Source organism: Haplochromis burtoni, unplaced genomic scaffold, assembly GCF_018398535.1.
Source record: "Haplochromis burtoni strain Fernald_Lab_line unplaced genomic scaffold, NCSU_Asbu1 Contig_100, whole genome shotgun sequence".
Classification (NCBI taxonomy): Eukaryota; Metazoa; Chordata; class Actinopteri; order Cichliformes; family Cichlidae; genus Haplochromis; species Haplochromis burtoni.
Window position 1 is genome coordinate 279,557 of NW_024582461.1, and position 24,002 is coordinate 303,558.

General features: G+C 39.9%; 1 protein-coding gene across 1 annotated transcript in view; it reads right to left on the reverse strand.

Moving 5' to 3' along the window:
- ca16b (carbonic anhydrase XVI b) overlaps window positions 1-24,002 on the reverse strand; it is a 116,161-nt gene that overhangs the window by 26,346 nt on the left and 65,813 nt on the right. Inside the window, exons 4-8 of the mRNA XM_005927501.3 lie at window positions 16,191-16,339; window positions 8,590-8,685; window positions 5,903-5,969; window positions 3,363-3,520; window positions 2,021-2,213 (exon numbers count right to left, since the gene is read on the reverse strand). Of these exons, the coding sequence (XP_005927563.1) occupies window positions 2,021-2,213; window positions 3,363-3,520; window positions 5,903-5,969; window positions 8,590-8,685; window positions 16,191-16,339 (663 nt within the window). The remainder of the gene's footprint in view (window positions 1-2,020; window positions 2,214-3,362; window positions 3,521-5,902; window positions 5,970-8,589; window positions 8,686-16,190; window positions 16,340-24,002) is intronic.

The window sequence follows — 24,002 nt, forward strand, 5'->3', positions numbered from 1 at the left end:
GCCATTTACAAGCAAAGCCATCATTTATTGTGCGCGGACAAACAGCCCCCGTTGCACAACCTTGACAGATGTCATCCTTGCAGATGAGATTGACAGTGTTTAAACCTCCATTCGCCTATACATTCTTGCACAAAAATATTCTTTGATAAAAATGCAGATTAGATTTTGCAAAACAGAAAATAAATAAATAAATAAAAAGACGGGAGGGGTAAACAAAAAATTAAAAGACACTGGTTCCCATTCATTCTGCCTACTGACATAATGCCACAAAAGCAATTTCACAACTTAATTTGTATGGGTCTATTTTAGCTGTACCACATATTAATGATGATTGCTGATCGGCCCCGTTAGAGTGCTCCAACTTCATCACAAGCATTCCCAATCAATTCTCCCTGCCAGACACCAACAACACCACTTTAAGGAGCAGCAGCCTTTCTCATTAGTCTCCATAGTTCCTGTACTGTTCGGTTAAAGCCAGCACGGCAAGATGCACACATAAAAGAGAAAGACAAACAAAGATACTCTGATCAAGCACTGCATGAGGTCCGTGCCTGGTATTAATATGTGCTTTGAAGAATCAGTTGTATCAGTGAGAGAATCAAATGTGCCAAGTTTTACCCAAAAAGCTCCTGAAATTGGAATTATTACATTAAACTACTGATTTCTCCTCTGTTCGACTTTTATCTAACAAAATACGAGAAAAAACAAAACAAAAAAAACACAATAAAATTGTCCCTTTACTGAGAGACTGATTTTAGCCGAGATCTATGATTGGTTCCCTATGGCTTCATAGTGTAGCGGTTTAGATATTTGACTAACAAACAAAAGATCACCAGTTTGATCCCGAGAGAAGAGACCAATCCTTTTGGGGGTTGTGTAAGGAAGCGCATCCGTCATATGCCAAATCAGACATGCGGCGCCGCGCGCTATGGCAACACCTTGTGCATAAAATAGCAGCTGAAAAGTATTTTTTTCTCTGATTAGTTCCTGGTCTCCCAGGATTCATGTTCTCTAAATTCTAACGATGCTAATGTTAGCCTGATTAGCTAGTTAGATACAGCAAATAAAATCTGCCTCTATAATTTCAGTTGGCAAAAATCAACACTTGCCAGCTAACAAACTCTTATCCGTTAGAATCTAGGAACAAAATCCAAACAATGCATAAACTAATTTAAATAAAGCACTTTATTCATATTAGTCATTTTATTTACGTGTATGCACCGAGTCTGCTGCCCTCTTTGCACATTTCATTTAATAATATCGATCAGTATAGACAGTTTCACACACGCCCAGGCACACAGGATTGTTAGACTTTAAGTCAAAATCATTATGTAGCTGGGCGGCTATTTCAGTGATTTGGTAGTTTGCGCCTTGGTTTCCAATGTGTGTGTACACACACACACACACACACACACACACACACACACACACACACACATATAAATTAGGGCCCATATTGCATAGTGAACGGACTCAGTTCTTAAAAATCTGAAAATTAAGTGTTTTTCATTAGCATGTTAACATTTACTGAGCCAATCAAGTACAAAATTAACAGGTTTAGATTAATGCCCACTTATCTTGCCAGTATATATTTAGGTAGACTGTGGTTGAAATTAACCCACCAAGATAGTTTAAACACTCATCTCCCATTTAAAAAAAAAAAAAAAAAGCATAAAAACCCATCATCATAGTTAAAACCCTGATAGAAGTCCTTATATTTAGTTTGCCCTTTCTAAGCATTTTCCTGCTTTTCAGTTTTTTACTTGTATGACTTGTAAGACTGTTTCTATCACAGATCTTGGCCCATGCAACATTGGCTTAATGTCAACACTATTCTGCACAGTGTGCATTTATAACATTAATCCACGCTGCAATATTAGCTACCAATTCAAGCAACTATTCACCGCTGAAAAAGTAAGTAATAATTGTAATTATGGGAGCTCCGTGGATTAAGCAAATCCTTTTATAGTAGTGCTGCAGCTGAGAAAAATCTAAAAATCATAGAGAAAACAAAGCTTACCTTTTGAAGCCTCGGTGCTATGAGGGCTTCCCAGGATCTCGGTCAAATCCCTCTGCCATGCATTTTCTACAGCCGACTTAAAAACTTTGCGATTGCCCAGGTCCTGCAGGGGCCTGAAGTTGTTCCACAGGTACTCGACAGACTTGACGTGGTCCTGTTGCTCTGTTGTAAAGATGGAGTAGAAAGCCTCCAGCTGGATAGAAAGAAACAAAGAATAGCTATTGAGGCAAATTCAAGTGCTATTGTGCATATGTATACGCGTCTGTCCACGCGCTTTCAATATATCATGCAGAACTGCATTTGGAGCTGCATGCCAGTAGCTGACTCTTCACAACTGGAGTACAGCATTTGCAAGTAACATTCACACCACAGGCACCAGTAGGCACAGACTTCAATCATCACCCTGGGCTGCATGCTGGGCTGTAACTTCTCAATGGGGCAAATTTGTGGCCATTGATTGCCATGAATGATCTCCTGCAGTGTGCTGTAATGACTACACATTACAGATACTGTGGAATCAATGTGTCCTATGCGTGCTTGGAGAAATGAATTACAGGTTCATAAAAGACTATCTGTGAGCGTCACAAACATTGTAAAGGTGGGTCAATATTCTTGCAGGAGAAGTCATTTCTGAACAAAAGATTTGTCCTCTTGCAAGATGATGGAAATTCCACTGAGCCTTGCAAATTTCTACAGCACAGAATTCTCTAGAGGATATGCAGCTGGGTAACCTAAGAATTGTTTGTATAAAAGATGCAGCAAAGGACTGTGTATGGGATCAGCAGAAAGCACTGGGCATGGCTTGGCATATATTATCTCTCAAATCAAAACAGCAAAAACCGTGGGAGGCAAGATGCTGTAAAGCACATAAATGAATAGTTTAAAGGCATTTTTTTCATTACACGTGTCAAACTTTTACTTCAGGTAAATGAGAATTTAAATTGATGAACCTGAACAACTTTAATAATATGATAGCCAGCTTCCACACAGAGCAGTATTCCATTTAGGAGTCTTTAGTCAATGTCTCACACTAACAGCACAATATATGCATAGGTGCTATCTCACACTTACTATCATTCAAATGCCAGTAATTGGCTCTCCCTTCCTGCTTAATCATCCACTATATAGGCAGTGATGGTTTCATATGCAGAGGAGTTGGAGAGGAACGAAGGAAAAGGGAATAAGGAGGGGAGGCAGATGAGGGGAAAAATTGCTTGTGCACTGACACCGTGGGACAGCAAGCGATCCACTGACTGTTCGCAAATGGGATCTGACTGTGCGTGGAGAATAGAGCTGTATGGACAAGTGTGTGTGTGCGTGCGCGTATGTGAACTTGACGCACCTGTGAGTGGGACAGATACACAGGCCTGGAGAAGATGATCCACTCCACTACCTTGCTGCAGGGCGGAGTGGTCAGAGAGCCGGTGTATCTGTAATAACTGTCCACCGACGATGGCAGCAGATCCCTCAAGACGAACGACCTGAGGTAGGTCTCCTTTTCTGTGTAAAGAGATCAAAACCTGTCAATACACAGCGCTGTAAAGCATATCGCTCGGCGCACTAAAACCCTTAATGTGTCAAGTTACAATTACACCAACATTAACAAGGTTGTTTCATTTCATTCCCGGTGTGGCATAATTACTGCTTTCCTGAAACCTCCACGAGTGGAATGGCAGTAGTTAAAAGCCTCACCACTTGTTATCACTCTGGCCAGATCTCTGTACTCAGATGGACTGTGAGAAGAGCAAAGGGAGAGGAGTGTGATAAAATGGCCAGCTCTGACAGCTGATCTGTGGCTGGGTGGTAGCGTGCTCTGCTCTGTGCAGCAACTGTGGCATGGGCCATGGGAATTACGACAGATCATAATGATTGCTGGATCTCTTCAGTCCTCTGATCAGAATCAGGTAAAGCTGTGCAGAAAAACAAACACTCTACAACAACAACAAAAAAAAGCAGAAGTATCTTTTAGAGGAAAATTCCTATATGTCCTGCGATTATGTAAAGTGGATTATGCAAGTCGGTTTGATTGTTTTTTTCTCCTTGAATTATGATGACAAATATCAACATAAAGCCAAACTTAATTCAGATATAATCTCTCGTAGCTCATGGGTTTAGGGTGTGGTTTATATTCAGGCTGGTGAGGTACGGGAAGCTTCGCCCCTGATGCCTCATCTCTACCCCGACTGAAATTCAGCGCGCACAGCCTTTCCTCTCTCCGTCTTCAGACAGTGTACGTGCCCTATCGCTCATGGGCCACCGAGATGTTGATGGATGGATGACTGCGGGATAACGAGCTAGTTGAAAAACCAAGCATCCTAACAGGGGAGAAGGCACGGAGGAAGACAGGCCAAAAACCACCACACCCACACCAGGCTCTCTTTCAGTCAGGAAATGAAATAATGTGGTGCAAGCATGGACATCTGTGCAGTCCAGGCACTTGGAGACTCAAAATAATCAAGTATATGCAACATGTTTGATAATCTGTCTTTATCGAGGTTATATAACAAAAGAAAAAGGGAGCTTAACTACATCTTTGGAAAATAACCACACGCACACACATGTTATCCTGGTTTAAGGCTAATCAGAATATAGTTATTTAAAATTTGCCAAAACAAAGTGACCCCTTTCCTGGTTCTGAGGCCAAATTCCATGTGTTCCTGTAGCCTCCAGTGGTTTGCTATGGTCAAATTTTTACCCTTATACATTTATCTTTAGCAAAAAGAAAACCGCTAATATTTTTTTCCCCTCCAACGTGAATGCCAAATGTCATAACCTCGCTAGCCCACAATGCAAAACATCGAAACGCCTATCTCCAGAAAGTTGAGGTTGTTGAATTATAATTAGAATCGATTCAGTGAAGCCCAGCGCTGGTCTTTCAAATCCAGCGTGAGTGAAGAGCAATTATGCTGCGCTTCTATATATCCTCATACTCTTACATGTCCTTGTCTGTTTACGATTATGGTCACAAAAAGACCGTCAGCTGCAGGCTGTAAAACAAGTCAAACGTGTCCGTGTAAACAGAGCTGTTGTGCCCTCATCTGTAGTAAAGGATTACACACTCGTGATAAAACATATGCTTATAGACTGCATAAGCCATGAATCCCGTGACGCCGGCCCAGCAGCAGTAATTTAAAACAATATGCCATGAAGAATTGTGCCATAGCACAAAACACAAGACATTAATAGCTTAAATATGAATATAAGCCTATGCAGGAGCTGCAGTCCATGAGAGCTCATAGATTTACATTTGAGCCTGACTAAAACAAAGGGTTGTCTAATTAAGGCTGAGATGTAATTAATAGTTCTTTCTCTGTGAGTGAAGCTCCTTGGAGGTCTCCTACTGTGGAGCCACAGTAGCACGGCAGAGGCGGGATCTTACAAATTTTATCTCCTTTTGAAGTTAAACTCTGCTCATAGCTTGTGTTTAGACTCATTTGGAATTTTTAAAATAATAGTGCTTAAGCAGCTGAATGCAAGAGCGTTGACATTTTGTTCCTGGAGGAGGAGGAACGGCACCATATCTCAAATCAAATCACTTTTATTGTCACATCGCATGTGCAGGCACACTGGCACAGCACATGCGAGTGATCTGCAATGGCAAAAGGATTTTACCTCTGCGGATAAATCAAAACATCTATTACGAAAACATCAGAGGGATTTTGTAAGGGTCAATTGCTTTTCGAAGATCCCATTAGAACTTTATTTCCCCAAATGTAATGTTTTTTTGCGAGATTGAGAGATTATGGAATTAAAGTTAAAACTATATGAAATAAACAAATAAAAGCATCGCAGCTCAACAAAGAATGACGAGCACTCAACGGCATGAAAACTATTCTTCTACGGAAAGTAGAGTGTGTCAGGGGTTACGTGCCCGCTACTTACCATGATGCACGACTCCCTTCAATCCCTGGATGATGGGGTCCACAGCTGGGTTGTCTTTTTGCCCCAGCTGCAGGAAACATCCAGAGACAAAGGATTAGAAAAGGGATTAACAGACTTCTATAATAATCCAAATAAAATACCAAAAGACAATCGACATCAGCGGACTAAACTGCAGCACCAGAAGCCATCTTTTTCCATTCTGCTTCTTGTAATGGTTTTTGTTTCGGGGTTTGAGTGTTCTGGTTTACTTGGAAAATAACCACCAAAAATCTGAACCTATCATCACACAGTTTTAAAAAATGTGTTACAAAATAACCTTGATGTTTATGTGCAGTACCCACTCGCCAACATAACCATAAACTACGTCTCCAATTCCTGCTCTGCCTTTAGTATGTTAACCTGCTTTTGATGTTTTGATTGTTATAAAAGACACTAAACATATCTGATCATTTCAAAGACTGCGTTTGCCTTTTTAGCTGTGATACTGTATGTACAGTAAAACCTGCACTACTTTAAAAGACAGTCACATCTGCTGCAAACGTGATTTAAAGCAAACTAAATTAAATCTCAGCTACAAAACATGCTTTCAACAAAGTTTCATACGTCTGTTACTAAGGTTCTTTGGATTGAACTTTTCTAATTAAAAACTATTCACAGCACAGGTCTGATAGAGTGACTTCATATCAAATGTCTTTGCTCATCTGATAGGATTTTCTTTATGATGTAGATGCATGAAAATCATTTTTAATAGTGTACATTTTACAGATGAAGGTAGGGAGAATGAGCTCACGAGTGTGCTTCCTAATGCTACGAAACTCAATAGAACGAAATGGTGGCAAAAATAACTCAATATCTGTCTGCTGAGGCACAGGTTTGCCGAGGACTCGGTGCTTTTACAGTCGAGCCGCAGAGTATACTGATAAATTCTGTCTGAGAGAGCTGTCTCATCCATTTTCCTAAATGCCAAATATTTTTCCAAACAAATGCACATTTTCTGGTCTTTGCAGATCTACGGGTAGTATCCATGTGTGGCCTGTGACCTAGAATGTAGATCACACACAAAAGGGGGAAAATGGGAAAAAGAAAACTAGAGATGAACATTGTGATGTTCACTGAGCAACATTCAGGGAGACACTTTCTGAAACTTTTTCCGATTTTTGAAAAATCCACATCTGAATTTCTTTTTTTCCAGATGATTTAAAATGTTTTAATGACCACAGCCGTCCTCCTCCTGTGCCGTCTCCAGAGGACTGGTGATGATGCCTTCTTTATCTGTTGGGCTGGCAGTTCATTGTTTGAAATGACAAAAGATGAGCAATATTGCTCAGTCCAACGCTTTTAAATATTCCCAGCGTCCCACTTAAGAGACAAGACTGGACAAAAACAGTGTTGGGATGCGGGGACCAATAATACCTTGCTCGACATTAATTCAGGTCAGTCAGAGGAGAGTAATTGTTTGGAGCTGAATGCTGAATGTGGATAATATGCACACCTTAGAGGCCATTAATAGGCCTTTGGGGAGCAGAGGAAGAATACTTTTCATTGATTAGAAATAGTAAATCTGAGCCAGTGTGTGCATGCCCGCTTAAAAACCTTCACACTGTAAACTGTTTTTCCAACAAATTGTGTATGGTGGTGCTAATTGCAGTAAGCAATAGGGCTGTCAGGACCCAGCGGAGCCATTTAGGTCCTCGTGCACACGCGGTTCATCATTGTCTAAGAGCAGACCTACATTGCAAACACCTGTGTCCCGATTCCAGCCTACCTCAGTCGAAGAACAGAATCTTTTCTATAAACTATTAAGGTGAAGGTTAGCAGATATACATCAGCTGCCACCAACTGTAAAGTTGTTGCTAATAGAAATTAGTCTAACAGAGATAGAAACCGCAGAGTTCTCAGTGCTGCTGCTTAAATCTTGGAGGTGTTTGCACACCTAATAGAAATTAGGACCATTGTTGCCCATTAAGAGCTTACGTGCTCAGATCTTCAGGGGACAATTTGTAGTATCTCAAGCAAACAATCTGCTGTGTGCCACAGAACAAGAAATGTAATCAGCAACCAGCTGGAGAGGAAATTTCCTATCGCAACGCAGGTGCCAAAGATCATTCCTAATAAATATTTATCATTTACAGACTTGAAAAATTTATATGATTACCTTTCTCAAAATTGGACCAAAACCAATCCCAATCTTAAATCCATAGTTCCAATGCCCCGTTTTAATCCTCCTGACTCCTACAGGCAGCTTCCTTTTATCTATTCCATTTATTCACTCATCTCCTTGGTTTTGTAAATGATCTCTTACAGCTGGCAGTAAGTCATTTCATACAACAGTGAAAAAGGATATTTTCCATCAATATTTCCAGCAACTACACCCAGAGCTACTACAACGAGGTTTTACTCTTCTGAGACCTCCGATGAGGAAACTAAGCTGTGCTATGAAGGATGCACACTCATAAGGCTGATAGTAATGTCAGTAACTTTTACTGATATCTGCTCATAAAACCCCAATGATGCCATCCATCACAGTTCAGCTGAGAGGAACTTGAATGTGTATTAAATTTCATGGTAGGTCATCAATTGGGTATTTAGTCTGGACCTAAATGGTTGCCCAGTCCAAAAGACAAGTGCTGCAGTGCATTGTTGGATTTTCTTGTGCATCTCAAACTCCAACTCTGCTGATACTTTACCTCGAAGAAGATGGCCATGGCAGCAACGATGCGTCTTTCCTTAATGGCAGCACTGAGGCTGTCAAAGTCATCCGGATTGTAAAGGTAGATCTGCATCTGGGGTGGGAAACAGAGCATAAACAGCTTAAGGAGTGGACAAGGAGAGCGAACAGTCCTGTCATCAATCACTTGGACACACTGCTGAGGAGCTGATGAAAAGCTGTTTTGAGGGGCATAAAAGAGGGTGTATTTATCACCCCTATAAATCTCCCATAATCTGTGTCATTCCTTTTTGTGTGCTGCCACTCCTGGAGGATGTTAGAGAAATACAGCATCCCATTCCTCAGGGTGACTGTCCTAACAGACAGTCACGAGCAGAATGGAAAAGCTGGAGGAACGTGATCCCCCTTGTGCTGAGATCTAACAGAATGGCATTCTTCTGATCACTGCTTAAATTACCTTAAATCACCCACAAACACCGCTTCGGATTTCAAAACAAAGCTTTGGGCGTGTGGGTTGTAACGGAAAACCAGCATACAGAGAATACACCATATATAGCATGTACCATGCCTTGGGTTTTCAATTAAAAAGAAAAGAAAGAAAAAAAAACCCTCTTCTTTCCATATTTCAAAGCAGACATAACCGTAATGCTGACCAGAATCAGCAAATGATTCTAAAAGTAGCAATTGGAGCTGTCTATCATTGCACATTCAAGCCTCTTTAAATTGAAAAACCCTTTCATGTCACTGAACCGAGTTAATTGGCAATAAGAAAAAGGTTCTAGATGTTGATTTAATTAAAGGGTATGCACGTCTTTTTTCTTTTCAAAGGAAAATTACGAGAAGCCACAAACCACACGTGGCTGTGCTGACAACAGATTCAAAAAGTCAAAGTAAATAAGTGTATAAATCCATTAATGCTAACCATCAGCTTTAACCAGGTACAAAATTACTCAGATAATTTAAGTTAATCAGTTTCCTTCAGAGTTCCTTTAACTGCAGCCTTTAATGGAACTAATTTGTTGTCTGAGAACTCAGCAAGAAAGAGCATCGGCCATTCATCACCCTTCAGATGTTATTAACTACTTTACCCAATTAAGCTCACCCCCTTAGGCTTCATTTACTCAGAGAGACTGGCTCATGTGACCTGCTCTTGTTAACAGCACACTTTGGAAAACTGGATTCTTCATCGCAGTGAAAACCGTAAAGGAATTTCAATTATTTGATTGCAGAATTACAACATTTTGTTTTTAGGTTTGTCAGAATCCCTGCTCTTTAGAGTGAGCTTTATCCACGCTTACAGATAGCGCTCAAAGTCGTTGAAAAAGGAGCAGATGTGAGGTCTGACCAATCTTTAAGCTATGAGTAATGCATAGAGATATGCTGTCCACATACTCTGAGCCTCCATCTATAGCAACCCATTTTTTTTCGCCACCAAGTGAGTGTGAACACAAGTGCTGAAAGCTGTTCTGCAATCCCGAGTTCCATTTAGGCGCACACAGGTGAAAAACAAAGTCATGTTTGGCGTGATTTCCCAAGACGGCAAAATATTGAGGCAAGACACAAAATCTACAAGAAATAAGTTTGTTGGCGGGGGGAGCTTAGATGTTATCACAGTATCACAAATGCATTTCTTCTTTCCTTTACAACAAGTGTGCTACCGCAGCATTTTGTCATTAACAGATAAATCTCTCCATTCTTGCACTCAAATCGCACATGATCATCTACGTTATCATTTTACTTGGGCACCTACAAAGTGCTAGAGATTTCATTTTCAAGACGAATAAAGTGTCAATAAAGTGTTAATTTGCACAGTAGGTGCTGCTGAACAACTAAATTAAACTTAGTATTTCACATTACAAATGACTGACAGAACTTTATAGACAAAGTAAAAGACAGCACATGATGGAAATCTGTGAACTGTATCTAAAAGATGGAAGTGTCAACTATGACGCCGTTTCACATAACTTGTTACTGACAAATAGTCAGCGAGCCAGCACACCCCGTTTGACTCTAATAATGACCGTGACATACAAAATAAATTGAATTTTAGTCAATATGACCTGAAAATAGTGATTTAGACTATAAAGTCAACAGAAAAATGTTTACTGAGGTTATAAATCATAGAAACTGGGTGCAACTTTTCATAAGCATCTATAAAAATTAAGCACCTTGGCAACCAGCAGCTTCTCAGCCAGAGAAGCTAAGCTCATCCAGTCTATGTAACTAATGCTGTGTCTCAAATTGCGCATTTCCATGCTTAACACAGTGCTAATAGTGAGCATAAGTGTATTCACACTGACAAATACAACTACATGAGGGACCTGTAGAGGTACCCAAATGAAATGATGCAACTCATAATGGCCATATAACTGTGTGTGCTTTTCCCCTTTAACTCACCCATCTCGGCTGTGAAGCAGAAGGGAAGGGACCAGCCAGGAGGGGGAGAAGCTGCTGTCAGCGACAATACTGAATCCAATGCTAAGCAAGCGGCTAACTTTTTATCTCCATCCATTAAAGTAACATTTGTTGTGGTGTTGCTTGGTGTTTATGCGCGTTGAAAGGTAGTCTTCGTTGTAGAAAAATCTACTATTATACGAGTAGTCAGAAGACTGAACAAGATGCTCACGAAATGCAGCAGCCATGGAGGAAATGATTCGAGTCGGCACTATCCTGTCAGAATTTGTTTCGTAAGAACGCGTGTTGTGTAGTTAGTCTCTTGAGTTATTCAAAACAAGACAATATATGTGTCAGTAAGTGCAGGCATCACTGATGTACATTTAAAATGACAGCATCCGAACTAATTGTTTGCTAGAGTAAGAGTGGAACAAATATATCTCCACTTCAATGTAAAAGACTTACCAAGTACATACAGTACAATCTATACTATAGCTAGCTATCTAGCTCTCTATTTCTAAACTTAATTCACATATAAATATACACACATCCATATTTCTTTTCACCAGTTTTGTTCTTGTAACACTATCTGGATTTGTTTGCAATTTTTGTAATTGGTTGTGTGCGTGTGTGTGTGTGTCCTCTTTTAAACATCTTTTGCTTATTTGAGTTATCTCAGTGGTGCAGTACACTGAGATTTCAGGCTCAGCATACATCGGCTGGCCAATATTATCGACTGTTTCTGGCCTATTGAGGGGCTTTACTTGGCCCAGAAGATAATTCAGCAAAATATGCCCAAGGAAACGTTGCATCAGAGATTGTTAAGCAAAACACGCTCTGACTGCATTATTTCTGATCATCTCAGCACTGTCTGCAGCACAGAGTACCAGAGTAGGATCCATTTAGAGTCACTGTAAGTTACTTTTTTTTTTTTTTTTATTAATACGCATATATTGCTGTAAAGCAATTAACTGTGATCCTTTTAGTATAACATCCAACCACTAAAAACAAACTTTTCTTTTCAGGAAATTGGCATCTTAATCAAAATCTAAATAAATAATGCCAGCCAATATCTGGACCGGCCCCATCCTTAAATCTTTTCCAGTAGTTATTAGGGAGCTGAGGATATCTAATGGAGTGGCCCTTCGCTCATTGGACACTCATCTTTACTCAACTTCTCCCTTTCTTACTGTACACTCACCTCAACACTTTTCATACATCCCTAGTACTGTGTGCAAACGCATACCCTTCGAAGGTGTGATTTGTAATCCATGTATAATTAATCTAACCTTGGTGACACCCTCATATATTATTAGAAAAGATCTCCCTATGGTACCCTGAGGGAGAAAAAAAATTTCCAGTTTCATTTTTCACTCCGCTGTTTGAGCGAACAGGTGGTCCATCTATCGATTTCCCCACTTCACTCCCACGAAAAAGACCGCGGTTAGATTAATGTCAAGCTCAGGAGCCCATTGTTTTGTTTCCCCCCTTTACTTTTTTAAAATAACCATGGTACAAAGCCAGACCTGCTCTATAATACAGCTCGTTGAATTCAAATTTTGTGTTTCGACCCTCTGGACACATGTGAACTACATTTGTATACACTTTAGAGCTTCTGGGCAGGTGGGACAGTAAATCCCCCCCCCCCTCCTTTTTTTAACACTGAAAAAGCAAAAGCTTTATGCACAGTGTTATATGTGAGTCAGAGCTCAAAGTGACGCATTTAAAGTGGAGAGATAATTAGACAGCAGCAGATTGGAAAACGGTCTCTGTTTAGCAGAGACAAATAAGCCCTGGAGCTCAACCTCCAAGGTCATGCTGTTCAACTCTTGAAGAACAAAAACATATACACAACAAAAGCCAGCCTCTGCTATAAACGATCACTGGGTACATCAAGCACAAACATTTATACATAGGCTGTAACACGCAGGGATTGGCTGCACACATCGTGTCAGGTTTGATATCATCGTAAATACATCAAATTCTGCCAAGTCATATTAAAAAAAAAAAGGAGGAAAAAAAAGGAAATGGCTAAGGGCTATATCCTACACAACCTCATTTCCCTTCAAAACATATCATTTTATTTCATGTTTGCTTTCTGGTATCTGAGGTAATCTATCATTTCTGATGTACAGTATGCCAGCTGACTGTTTGATAAGAGGAAAAAAAAAAAGGACCTCCAACTCAGAGCCGCTTTTGTGCTGCACCTTGTACATACATTTCCTTTTCCTATACAGATGGATGTATTTGCTGACGTCTGGAATATTCCTTTTTGTACTTCCTATAGGAAATGTCATCGGGAGCAGCACATTCTGATACAATAGAGTCACTATTTGTAGTTACGAGTGGCTTTTGGTGAGCCTACACCCCCCAACACACACACACACACACTCCCCATTATACTGTGCCAAGTCAGTCCTATCTGGGTTGCATGTTCTTGACATGCTTGTTCAAAGAAGACATGGCACAAGAAGAGGGTCACCCATTATTTAAGTTGCAGTGCCCATCCAGAGAGAGCTTCTTTTGAATGAGCCGACAGCACACTTGCTCTGATAAAACCACTGCAGTGATAAAATAGAAAACAGAAAGTAGGACAGCTGATAGCTACAAAGATTTGAGTTCAGAAAAAAAAAAAAATTGCAAACAGTGTACATATATCACATTCACAATCAAATATGAGAGAGCCCTCCTTTCTACTGCCGTGCCCAACTTTTCTACAGTTTTATTATGTCTGTGAAGGTTCTCGGTCATCCAGGTCATCGTGGTCAAAGCAGCTTGTAAAGAAAAGCAGGAATTCGCATGATAAGGTGGGGCCAGGTTTCACAATGAGCTCACCCGAAACCCTGGCTTATTGGGACCCACACCCATTTTCACACCTTGGCTCAGGCGATTAGAGGATCATCAGGGGGTCCTTTTGTCCCTCTTTGGGGGGGACACTCCCACTAGGTTTAAATCTGGGACTCCCCACCATTTCACCTTAGAACTGAAGAAGCTTCTCGGATGAGAGGTGAAACGTCTTCAAGCAACTTAAGTCCAGACGCTTTTCTTTACAAGCTCCTTTGACTACAGTTTTATTAATTAACCTCTGCTGTTGGGTGGTGCGTCATCAGTCACATGTGGCACCACCTATCAGCAGAGGTTAATTAATAAGCATACCCTAGATGTAGCTACAGTTTTTAAATCTAAATAGCCTTACATGCCTGTTGGTAGACACTACAATGTTGGGACTATCAGTGTTCAATAATGCAATCTATCAGTACAAGCTACAATTAACTGAAGTTCCTGAAATACTTCACATGCAGATGGTAACAGAAAACAACTGACAGCCACTTTACATTCAACACCCCACTTCCTTTCATCCCCAGCAGTGTGAAATAGACTGTAAGAAGATTTGCTGAGAAATACAAAGGACCCACATGCACACATACAGAGACTCCTTCATTTATTAGTGAGATAAAGGCTATAGCAGATGTCCTTTGCAAATGGCAAGAGTTTCATTCTTGATTGCTGCCACACATTAAGGAGCATTCAGTCTAGGGTGCCAGTACCATACCCACATTTTTGCAATTTTACTGTCGGCAGACAATTATTCAGTAATTGTAGATGTTTAGCTTTATTTTCTGCATGTTTGATGATGGATGTGTGTGCTGGCATTACAGCAGAAGTTTATCTTGTGCAGCTGTAACAATATTTTTTTAACCTCTATATGTATGTATATATTTCTATGACTTTGGAATTTTTCCACTTAATTATTATATCATTTATGTGTATTTAACTGGTTCCAAGGCTGGTATGCTTTATGCTTATTTATAAAGGGAAACACATATTAGCTTTGGAATCCATGTTCTTTGACAGAGGATTCAATGCAAACCCTTGGCGTATAAAAAAAAAAAGTATACTAAGCTACAAATCTATATTTCTCATCTATAAATTGTATTACTGAAAGAAATGCTTTGTTTTCCAACAGCTGCTCAAATTGGCTATTAAAGTAAATTCTTCAGTCTTATTAGGTAGCACACCATCAAAGGAGCCATATGCACAACAGCTTTATAATGGCTGTACATTATCCTGTGCCCTTTAACACTACACTGAACACAAAATTATGTGGCAAAAATAAATCTAATTACCCAGCCATTCAGCATCAAAAGCTGTGCCTGCAGAGATGGCTCCAAAGAGGAGGGCCAAGAAACAAACACAGGAGGCTTCTAGCTGTGTGTTTGGAGATAGGACAGAAAGGCTCACTAACAGCCACTTCCTGTTTTCATATGCTGCTAAATTTAAACTAATTATCAACAATTTGACATAAGAGGGGGTAAAAACCGTATTCTATGACCCCACTTTGCAAGAAGAGCATTACACAACTGCAATTCCAATTTTAGACGGCGACTAGGAATGGCTGGCATAAATGATGCATTCAAAGTCACTAATACCTCAATCTATGCATGATATTAAACGTGAAATTTGTGCTTTAATACGTGGAGACAATCAATAATTCAGAGGGGCGTCAGTCTTTACAGCCATGTTACAGGAACTGAACCACTTCCAGTCAGTTTTCTCATGTTAAGCCAGTTCCGTAATGCGATCGTAAGACGCTCCCTATCGCATAAAATCCCATGTGTTTTGAACAACATAATCCCAATTTATTAAAAAGCCTTTCTGTATTACAAATGTCATAGGCTGTCAAAATGAGGCAAGACACAGATTTCTATCATCAGGGGTACTTTCTCACCAATTATGGCATACGGCTATTTTCTAGTAGACGTGTGAAGACAATCTGTAGCAATGTGGCAGCTAGCAAAAGATCATTTAAATAAATGCAAACTAAAGACGATGCACTGTTTCTCATTTTCCTTGGATCCAGAATTTACTTTAAAATATGAAGAGGATTTACTTTGATCCAATGATCTGCCTCAAACCAGTATCGTGTCTTGACTTGAAAACTAATGTTTTTGTGCATCAATATGTTCCCTTAGCTCAGTACAAAGGCTTATGACAGAAATACCTGCAAATTTTTTTTAACTACCACCAAATCCTTGTCATAAATAATTTGGATAAATATGGGGGGGGGAGACTTAGATGCTGGTGTTTATGGATAAAAAAAAATGCTATAAAAATAGTTCAAGCATAAACTTGAATTCACTAATCTCTCTCCAACATTCATTGTTGACCTTCAACACTCCATATCGCACATTTATCAGATTGCATGGTAGCAACATGGCATTTTACCTCTACAGGGAACCTTCTGCCATTTATGCTGTGTTCTGAGCCTGCTGATCCATTACTCTGGCCCCAGTGAAACTCCATCTTCTCAGCCTTAAAGCGCCCTGGCAGTCCAGCCCCAGCTACAAAGTACTCATCCTTCAGGAGTATAGCAACTGGAGAAAAAAAAGAAAAGAGGTAGAAAGAAAAAAAAAAAACAAAGAGAATCGAATCAAACAAGGGAAGAAAATAAGCACACTTGTGTTAAGGCAGGGCAAAGCAGATTACTCATCAAAGAACATGGTCTACAGAAGCTCAGATGGGCAGTCTAAAGTTAGAAAAATAATTTGTGCCTATTATTATTACCCGAATCCTGATTTGTCTTTTATTTTATTTTTTCCCCCAATGACAACTAACTCAGTGGCGAGACCAATGTGACAAATCAAACTTGCAAAGAGTAGCTAAGTAGCTGTGATTTGCTTTAATGATTAATGCTCGGATGAACTGTCCAAACTCAACAATTCTTTTCTACAACTTGCATTTATTAAACGGATTAACTAAGCTGCGTAGACTGCAGACTTATTCTGAAATAATTAAACTAAAAAATATATATTCATTAAAAACTAAACTATCTGGCAATAAGAAATGTAAAAACCTCAAAGTATCTTAATCCTTTGGGGAGTGACTGATGCAGGAGACATTTTCTAACAGTCAGCTCATAAATTGTCATGATTTGTTTTTGTAAGACCTGTAATGCATTTATTAGTGTTCAGACCCTTTCACATTTTCCACAATTTCAAATTTATTACACAAAAAACACATTTTGAGACTATTTTTAAAATATTAAAGATATAAGAATGAAATTTTCAATTTCCTTAACATAATTAGCAAGTGTAGACACCGCTCTATACAGTGTGCCATAGTGAAATGGATGTATAAGAATGAAAACAAATAATTGAGGGTAGGAGAACTCCACGGGTTTGACAGGATTGTGAAAAGGTACAGATCTAGAGAAAGACATATTTCTGCAGCAGTGAAAGTGCCACAGAGCTCTGTATCCTCAAATCATCTTCAAGTTTTGCAGCCACCAGTCATCCTCAGTGCGAGTTTTGCAGGCTAACAGGAACACAACAGTAACTCTTTTGTGCAGACTGGAGAACCTTAATGAACAACAACCATCAGTGCAGCACTCAGCTAATCAGGCATTAATGGTAAAGTGGCCAGAAGGAATCCATACTTCACTAAAAGGTAGACTGAACTCCCAACGTGCACGGAAGAAGCCAGGCACTGAGCACCGCCTCATTAATACATTCCCTACAGTCAAACACGGTGGTGACAGGATCGTGCAAGGAGCGGGAGACTAATCAGGATGGAAGTAAAGATATATGCAGCAATCTTAAGTGAAAATCGTTTCCAGAAGCAGTCGGGATCTCGGACAGAGCGAAAGCTCTAGAAAAAGTTGTACCCAGCTAGATCTCAAACATTAACCTGCCAAAGCATCTGTAGAAAGAACAGCAGTGCATCGATGCTGCCCCTCCAGCATTGTTGAGCTTTATCAATTGTGCCAAGAAGAATGAGAAAAACTTGCAAAAGAAGTCTGCCAACCTTGTACAATCATTCCAAGAACACTGCTACTTAAAGCAAGCAAAAAAAAAAAAAATCAACCCTATGATTAATTATCTAAATACTATGCAACTCCATGCTAATAAACAAAAACTTGTTTTTCCATTGAGCATTGTGTGTATGCAGATTAATAAGAAAAGACTCTGCCTCTATAGAATGATTCATAAATGAATCTGCAGAATTCGGTGGTGAGCAGATGAGCAATGATCACAATGACGCATCTCAGAGAAAGCTTGCACCGGCCGCCTCCGCTGACCTCGACATTCCACTAATCGACTCCAAGACGCCGCTTTAAAAGTAAAAGCCAGAGTTTCTTTAAGTTGTTGCATGACTCGCTAAAAGACACAACAGCCTTCTCTCGCATTGTGAGCTTCTTCCGTGCGCTAGCTTTTCACAAGGCTTTAATGCCATTGCCTTTTCTTAATAGCAGCCATTATTGCATTCTCTCTCAAAGGATTATAAACAGTTTCTGCAAGCAAACTTTAATTACATTTTGTGGGGAAAATTAAGCTTTTTGTAGCATTTTAAATCGTTCTATATTAGATAAGTTCATTACAATACTATTTAAGTAAAAGAATTTAATTAGCTTACATACATTGATGTGACTTTAACAGGTCTACAATTATAAATTGCCCCCCCCAAAGAAAAAAAAAAAAAAAAAGTTAATCTATTTCTAGAAGCTCATCTGAATGTTGCTGCTACCTCTTTGAATTTACATCTGAACTTGTGATTTTATTGCAGAATGAACTAGCACATTCCCTACAAGCCTGCCATTTCTATCAGGGTTTTCATGCAGGATGTAATTAACTCACAGCGGTATTCAATACAGACATTTTTTTTGCCTCAGTTCTCTGAACTGAGTATCAAAAGCCTAAGAGACAGAAAATGAAGCAGTATAAAAATATTTCCAGCTTGAGAACTTTATGCAAAGTTAAACTATGTAGAAAATTACTTAAACATCGAGAATATCATACTCAAAAACTGATACTTATGGACCATGTTGGTATTTGAGAGAGAGAAAAAAGAAAGCTGGTTGTATCAAAAGTCTCACACGGGCAGCCCATCAAAAATTTTCAATGTGGAAATTCTGCACCTTTTAACAAACTACTTGTCAATAAGGTCATGTGACACAGTTGCTGTAGATTTGTTGGAGCCACATCCATGAATCCTTTGTTCCGCCAAATCTCAAAGGTGCTCTGTCAGATTGAGATCTGGCGATTGTGGATGGCATTTGTGGACAGTGATGTTCATGTTCAAGAAACTAGTGTGAGATCATTTAAACTTGGTGAATGCCGTTTTATCCTGCTGGATGCAAGGTCATGAACACAGTTACCAACAATACTCAGGTAAGTGTTTACATCATGTTCAGTTGGTACCAAGGGTCCGGAAACGTGTGCCAAGAAAACATCCCACACACTATTACACCATCGTCCTCAGCCTTGATCCATGCTTTTATGTCGTTTATGCCGCATTCTGACCCCACCATCCGAATGTTACGGCTGAAATCCAGACTCATCATCAACGTTTTTCCTATTTTCTATTGTCCAATTTTGGTGAGCATGTACAAATTGTAGCCTCAGTTTCATATTCGCAGAGACGCTCTTCTGCATACCCTGGTTGTTATGACTGGTTATTTGAGTTGCTGTTACCGTCCTTTCAGCTTGAAGCAGCCCGTCCATTCTCCTCTGACCTCTGGCATCAGCAAGCCATTTTCAAACCAATAACTGCCGCTCACTGGATATTTTCTCTTTTTCGCACCATTTTCTGTAAACTCTAGAAATAGTCAGACCACCCCATCTACCACCAACAACCATGATGAATTTAAAGTGACTTAAATCACCTTTCTTCCTCATTCTGCACAGTTTAATGTTCAGCAGGTCATCATCTCCATGTCCACATGCCTAAATGCATTGAGCTGCAGATGTGTGATTGGCTGATTCATTCAATTCAATTTTATTCATATGGCACCAAATTACAGTAGTCTCAAGGCACCTTATATTGTGAGGTAAAGACCTTACAGAAGAAAATGAACCTAATGAAGTGACTGGAAAGTACAGATTGCTCAGATTATAACCTTACGCATCAATGGAAACTTTAAATATGTAACTCAAAGGCTGATGTGCGAGTGGAAGATCTGCAACCCTTCTTCAGAAGTAAAAAAAAATGTTCTTATGTTTTCATGCATCCGCAGCTACTGGGATTCACCTTAAAAATTCAGACTATCTGCCCGCTGTTACACTCAGAAAGATCGTGTAATGTTGAGTTTAAGCTGTGTTAAATTTCCACAGCATCTGAAACACCATGGCACAGCAGATTATCATCCCTCCCACTGTCCTGGCTGAGGTTATATGCTAATGCTTCTACAGCCCTTTACCACATCTATGTTTGACATCATTAGCCAGATTAGACCTGGTGCTCCGTCAGTTGATCCCTCTAGTTACAGAGGATTTAGTCAGCCTGTGAATAAGAAAAGCCCACTTTTAATCATTTCACAAAGCAAACTAGGAGGATGAGCATCTGAACAAGCAAACACAGACTGTCAGTAAACAGATAACATGGCGAACAAGTTGTCCTGAGCGAATGAATGGAATCAAAGTAAGTCAAACAGACCAGTGACAGGTAGCAGGAAGAAAATGAGTACGAGATCTTGAGAAAAAGAACCAAGAGACAAGATGATCTGAAGAGAGGAGAACATTGTGTGATGAGGGATGATCCGAGCCCCTGTCGTGAGGCAAGAAAGAATCTGCTAGCAGCATTAACGTGCCAGTGCCGCTTAAGCTGAAGGCCCACAGCATGAAGGAGAAGAAATGATGCCGGAGATTTCCAAGACTGAAAGCATCAGGTCAAAGTGAAGGATCAATCTGCACAGGAAATAACTACCCACGGCATTATCATAATTGTGCAACTGCTTTGCAAAACCGCAAAAAACATTTACATAGATGGTAATAAATCCCTGTTACTGCCGTTGTTGAAGTAGTGTAATCCTGTGTGCAACACAAGAAAGCCAAGAAAAGGGGTTGCTGGCTGGCCTTGGGAGTTTCATTAAAAATGCGGCCCTGCGTGTGTTTGAACCCTCCAACAGCAGAGGAGGAATTAGAAGCTAAGCCAAAAAGACCTTGAATCACAGCCTGTGAAAGAAGGGGAGTGTGTGTGAAAGTAAATCCTTGATCAATGCAAATGTCTCTGGGGCCTTCCGATTCCCCATGAATTTGGTTGGGAGTTGTTTGAAATTTTACTGAGAAATGTTTTGTTGAGGAATACTGCTTGAATGGCAGCCAATCAGCCCGATCTCAAAGCAGGTCAAGGCACAAGGGAATGCCATGAAATCAATCGCAATGAACTTTTAAGATCTATTCACTCACTTCTTAATTACAACACTGACTTTTAAATAGTGTAACGTTAAAGCCACTCCCTGGAGGAACTCGGCACTTTGATTCCAGCACCTCCTGGTGGCGATGATGGGTTGAAAAATGCAACGCTCGAAAGAGTCGGGCCATTGATCTCGAGAAAAATGCTAAAATTGCTCGAATACTTTGCACAAGTATTGGATTTTAAACGCCAATTTCAAAACTTAAGGTATTTGTGCCATTAAATCAATTATAATGTGTCAAATAACACAAAAGCCAAACATGACAACATGAAGAGTCAATAAAAATGACAAACGTGCGTGAAATCTGCAGCTGCCTTTCCCTTCACAGAGCTCTATACAAAGTGTCAGCTTTTGTTTAGCTTTCATTCTTGAGACTTTAATGTTTTGTTCAGTTTTCAGCATCAGCAGGCAACTGCTTTCAGCAAAAACACTGTGAAACATACTACACTCCACCAGCTCAGCTCCAAATGACAGGAACAGTTAGCGGCTAGCTGATGAACATGGTGGAACAATCGGCTCCTAAGAACAAGATATTTCTTTTAGAGGGAAAATAAAACAAGTTTGGCCAATTTGAAAACGCTCCAACTTCAGGATGTCTTCGCATGGACAGAGATGGAGCAGACTTGGTGTATAGACCTAATGTGATTATAATTCATGATATCAACAACTAGGATGACAAAAAGGGAAATGTAAAGAGGTTATCACGGATCAAAATGATGATTTAGAACATCTTAACCTTCATGAGAACATAGCAAAAAAAAAAGTTTGCCAATCTCACCTTCGTTCACAAAAAGCAGTTGAAGACTGCAGCACGGCCAAAATTACGCTAACTGTTTGTGATAATGCAGCTATTAAATGTGATAAATCAGCTAAAAATCGCAAATCTGTAGCAGTCTGTTCCAAATGCATTGCCAACTACACATACAGAAATTCACATTACCTACTTAAAAAACAGACTCAAGCCAGATCGGAAGATCTGAAACTGAAATTCCTCTACAGGTAGTGGAATAGTTGCTGCAGGATGGTGATTTCACAGCAAATTGACAGTCAGTCAGTCTTGCTTTTATCTTGGAATATAACCAGAACACAACTAGCTGCGACCAGTTGAGTCCAATCCCCGATTGCAAGAAGATGTGTCAGACAAATCGTGCTCATTGGTACAGGCTGAATTAGATGGTGACTATTTGCAGACCTTTGCCAATGTCAGTGAGTGTGACCACAGGCAGTCTGAGTCTGACCACGATTACAGTGGTCCCTCGCTATAAGGCGGCCTCGCTGTTTCGCAGATTTTTTTTTTGGTGCAATTTTGCTTTTTGTTTTTAAACACCACATTGTGTTCTGCATCCTGATTGGCTGTAGACCAGCGGTCCCCAACCCCCGGGCCTCGGACCGGTACCGGTCCGTGAGTCGTTTGGTACCGGGCCGCAAGAGTTGAGGCTCAGGTGTGAAATTAATAGTTTTCAGGGTTTTTAAATCTGTTTCCAGCGTTATTTTGTTATCGTTTACTCGGTTTTCCTTGGTCTTTTCACGTGTGTTATGAATAAATTCTTTTTTTCGGTACCGGTACTAGTTTTATTTTGTTGTATTTATCCGCGACACCTTAAAGGCCGGTCCGTGAAAATATTGTCGGGCATAAACCGGTCCGTAGCGCAAAAAAGGTTGTGGACCGCTGCTGTAGACCATTGTCAATCAATCTCGTGCCGTGTCTCCTGTACAGTACAGAATCCGTTCAGCTTGTCAAATTTACATAAATCTTCGATCGCTAGCAGTGTGACTTTGAAGTGCTGTACTGTATATTGTAAGTTATCTCCCCAACAAACACAATGTCCACAAAATGTTTTGCACTGTCAGAGGCAGCTGCAGTAGCACCAAAGAGTGTTTAAACAACAGAGAAAAGTGTGAATATGTTCATGCCTGTCTGAGAAAAGTGTATAAAGTGTTTAGTGAGGGGTTTCACAGCCTTAAAACAGCTATAATAATTGTAAAAAATAAAGTTGACTACTTTTCGGATTTCACCGATAACAGGTTATTTTTAGAACTTAACTCCCGCGATAAACGAGGGGCCACTGTATTTGTTAGGTTGCCTCCCAAAAGACAACCTGTCCAACTGCCTTGCTATCAAAGGTGATCAACAGTGTTGCGGGCTCAGCCTCTGGGCAACCAGTCAGTCGACTGGCTATCCGTCTCTGACGGTCTCCATTTTATTTTTAAATAAATAAAAACAAAATACATATGATCACAAGGAAACCATTGAGTTTTCCTAGTTGCAAGGAGGCTGACGTTCTATTTTTACACTAGTGTGACTGAGCCATAAGCAAAGAGGATGAAACTATCAAAAATTAACAACACAGTAAAAAGCTATCGCTAAAGATCAAAAGGTCCTAAGCAGAGGTTACAACTTTATAGTAGTTTCATTTCGTGCGTGTCTATATGCCAAATGTAAATGCTAAAAAGGAAAATTTTAAAGTTACTTGAAACACTGACGAAAATAAAATGAATGGAATTGACGATATTTTTATTTGCTCATTAAAAAAAAAAAATATATATATATATCCATGTTAACATAAAACTGCTATGACTATTGCGTATTGTGTTAGCTTTATGTTCAAAATTTTCACATTCAAAGCCTCCATCTGCTGCTGATCCTCTTGATGCTCATCGAAAACTCTTTTCATTCCTCTTTTAAGATCTGTATGGCTTTGGTTTAGCACCACAAGCCGTGTTAGTTCCATTTTTGTAAATAAGCACCCTGCAGCACTGCTCGGCTGTGTCAGTGGCCTTGGTTGTCATGGAGGCTAAAAACTCTCATTATGATCAAATGCAAAGGATGACATTACTCGCAGAGA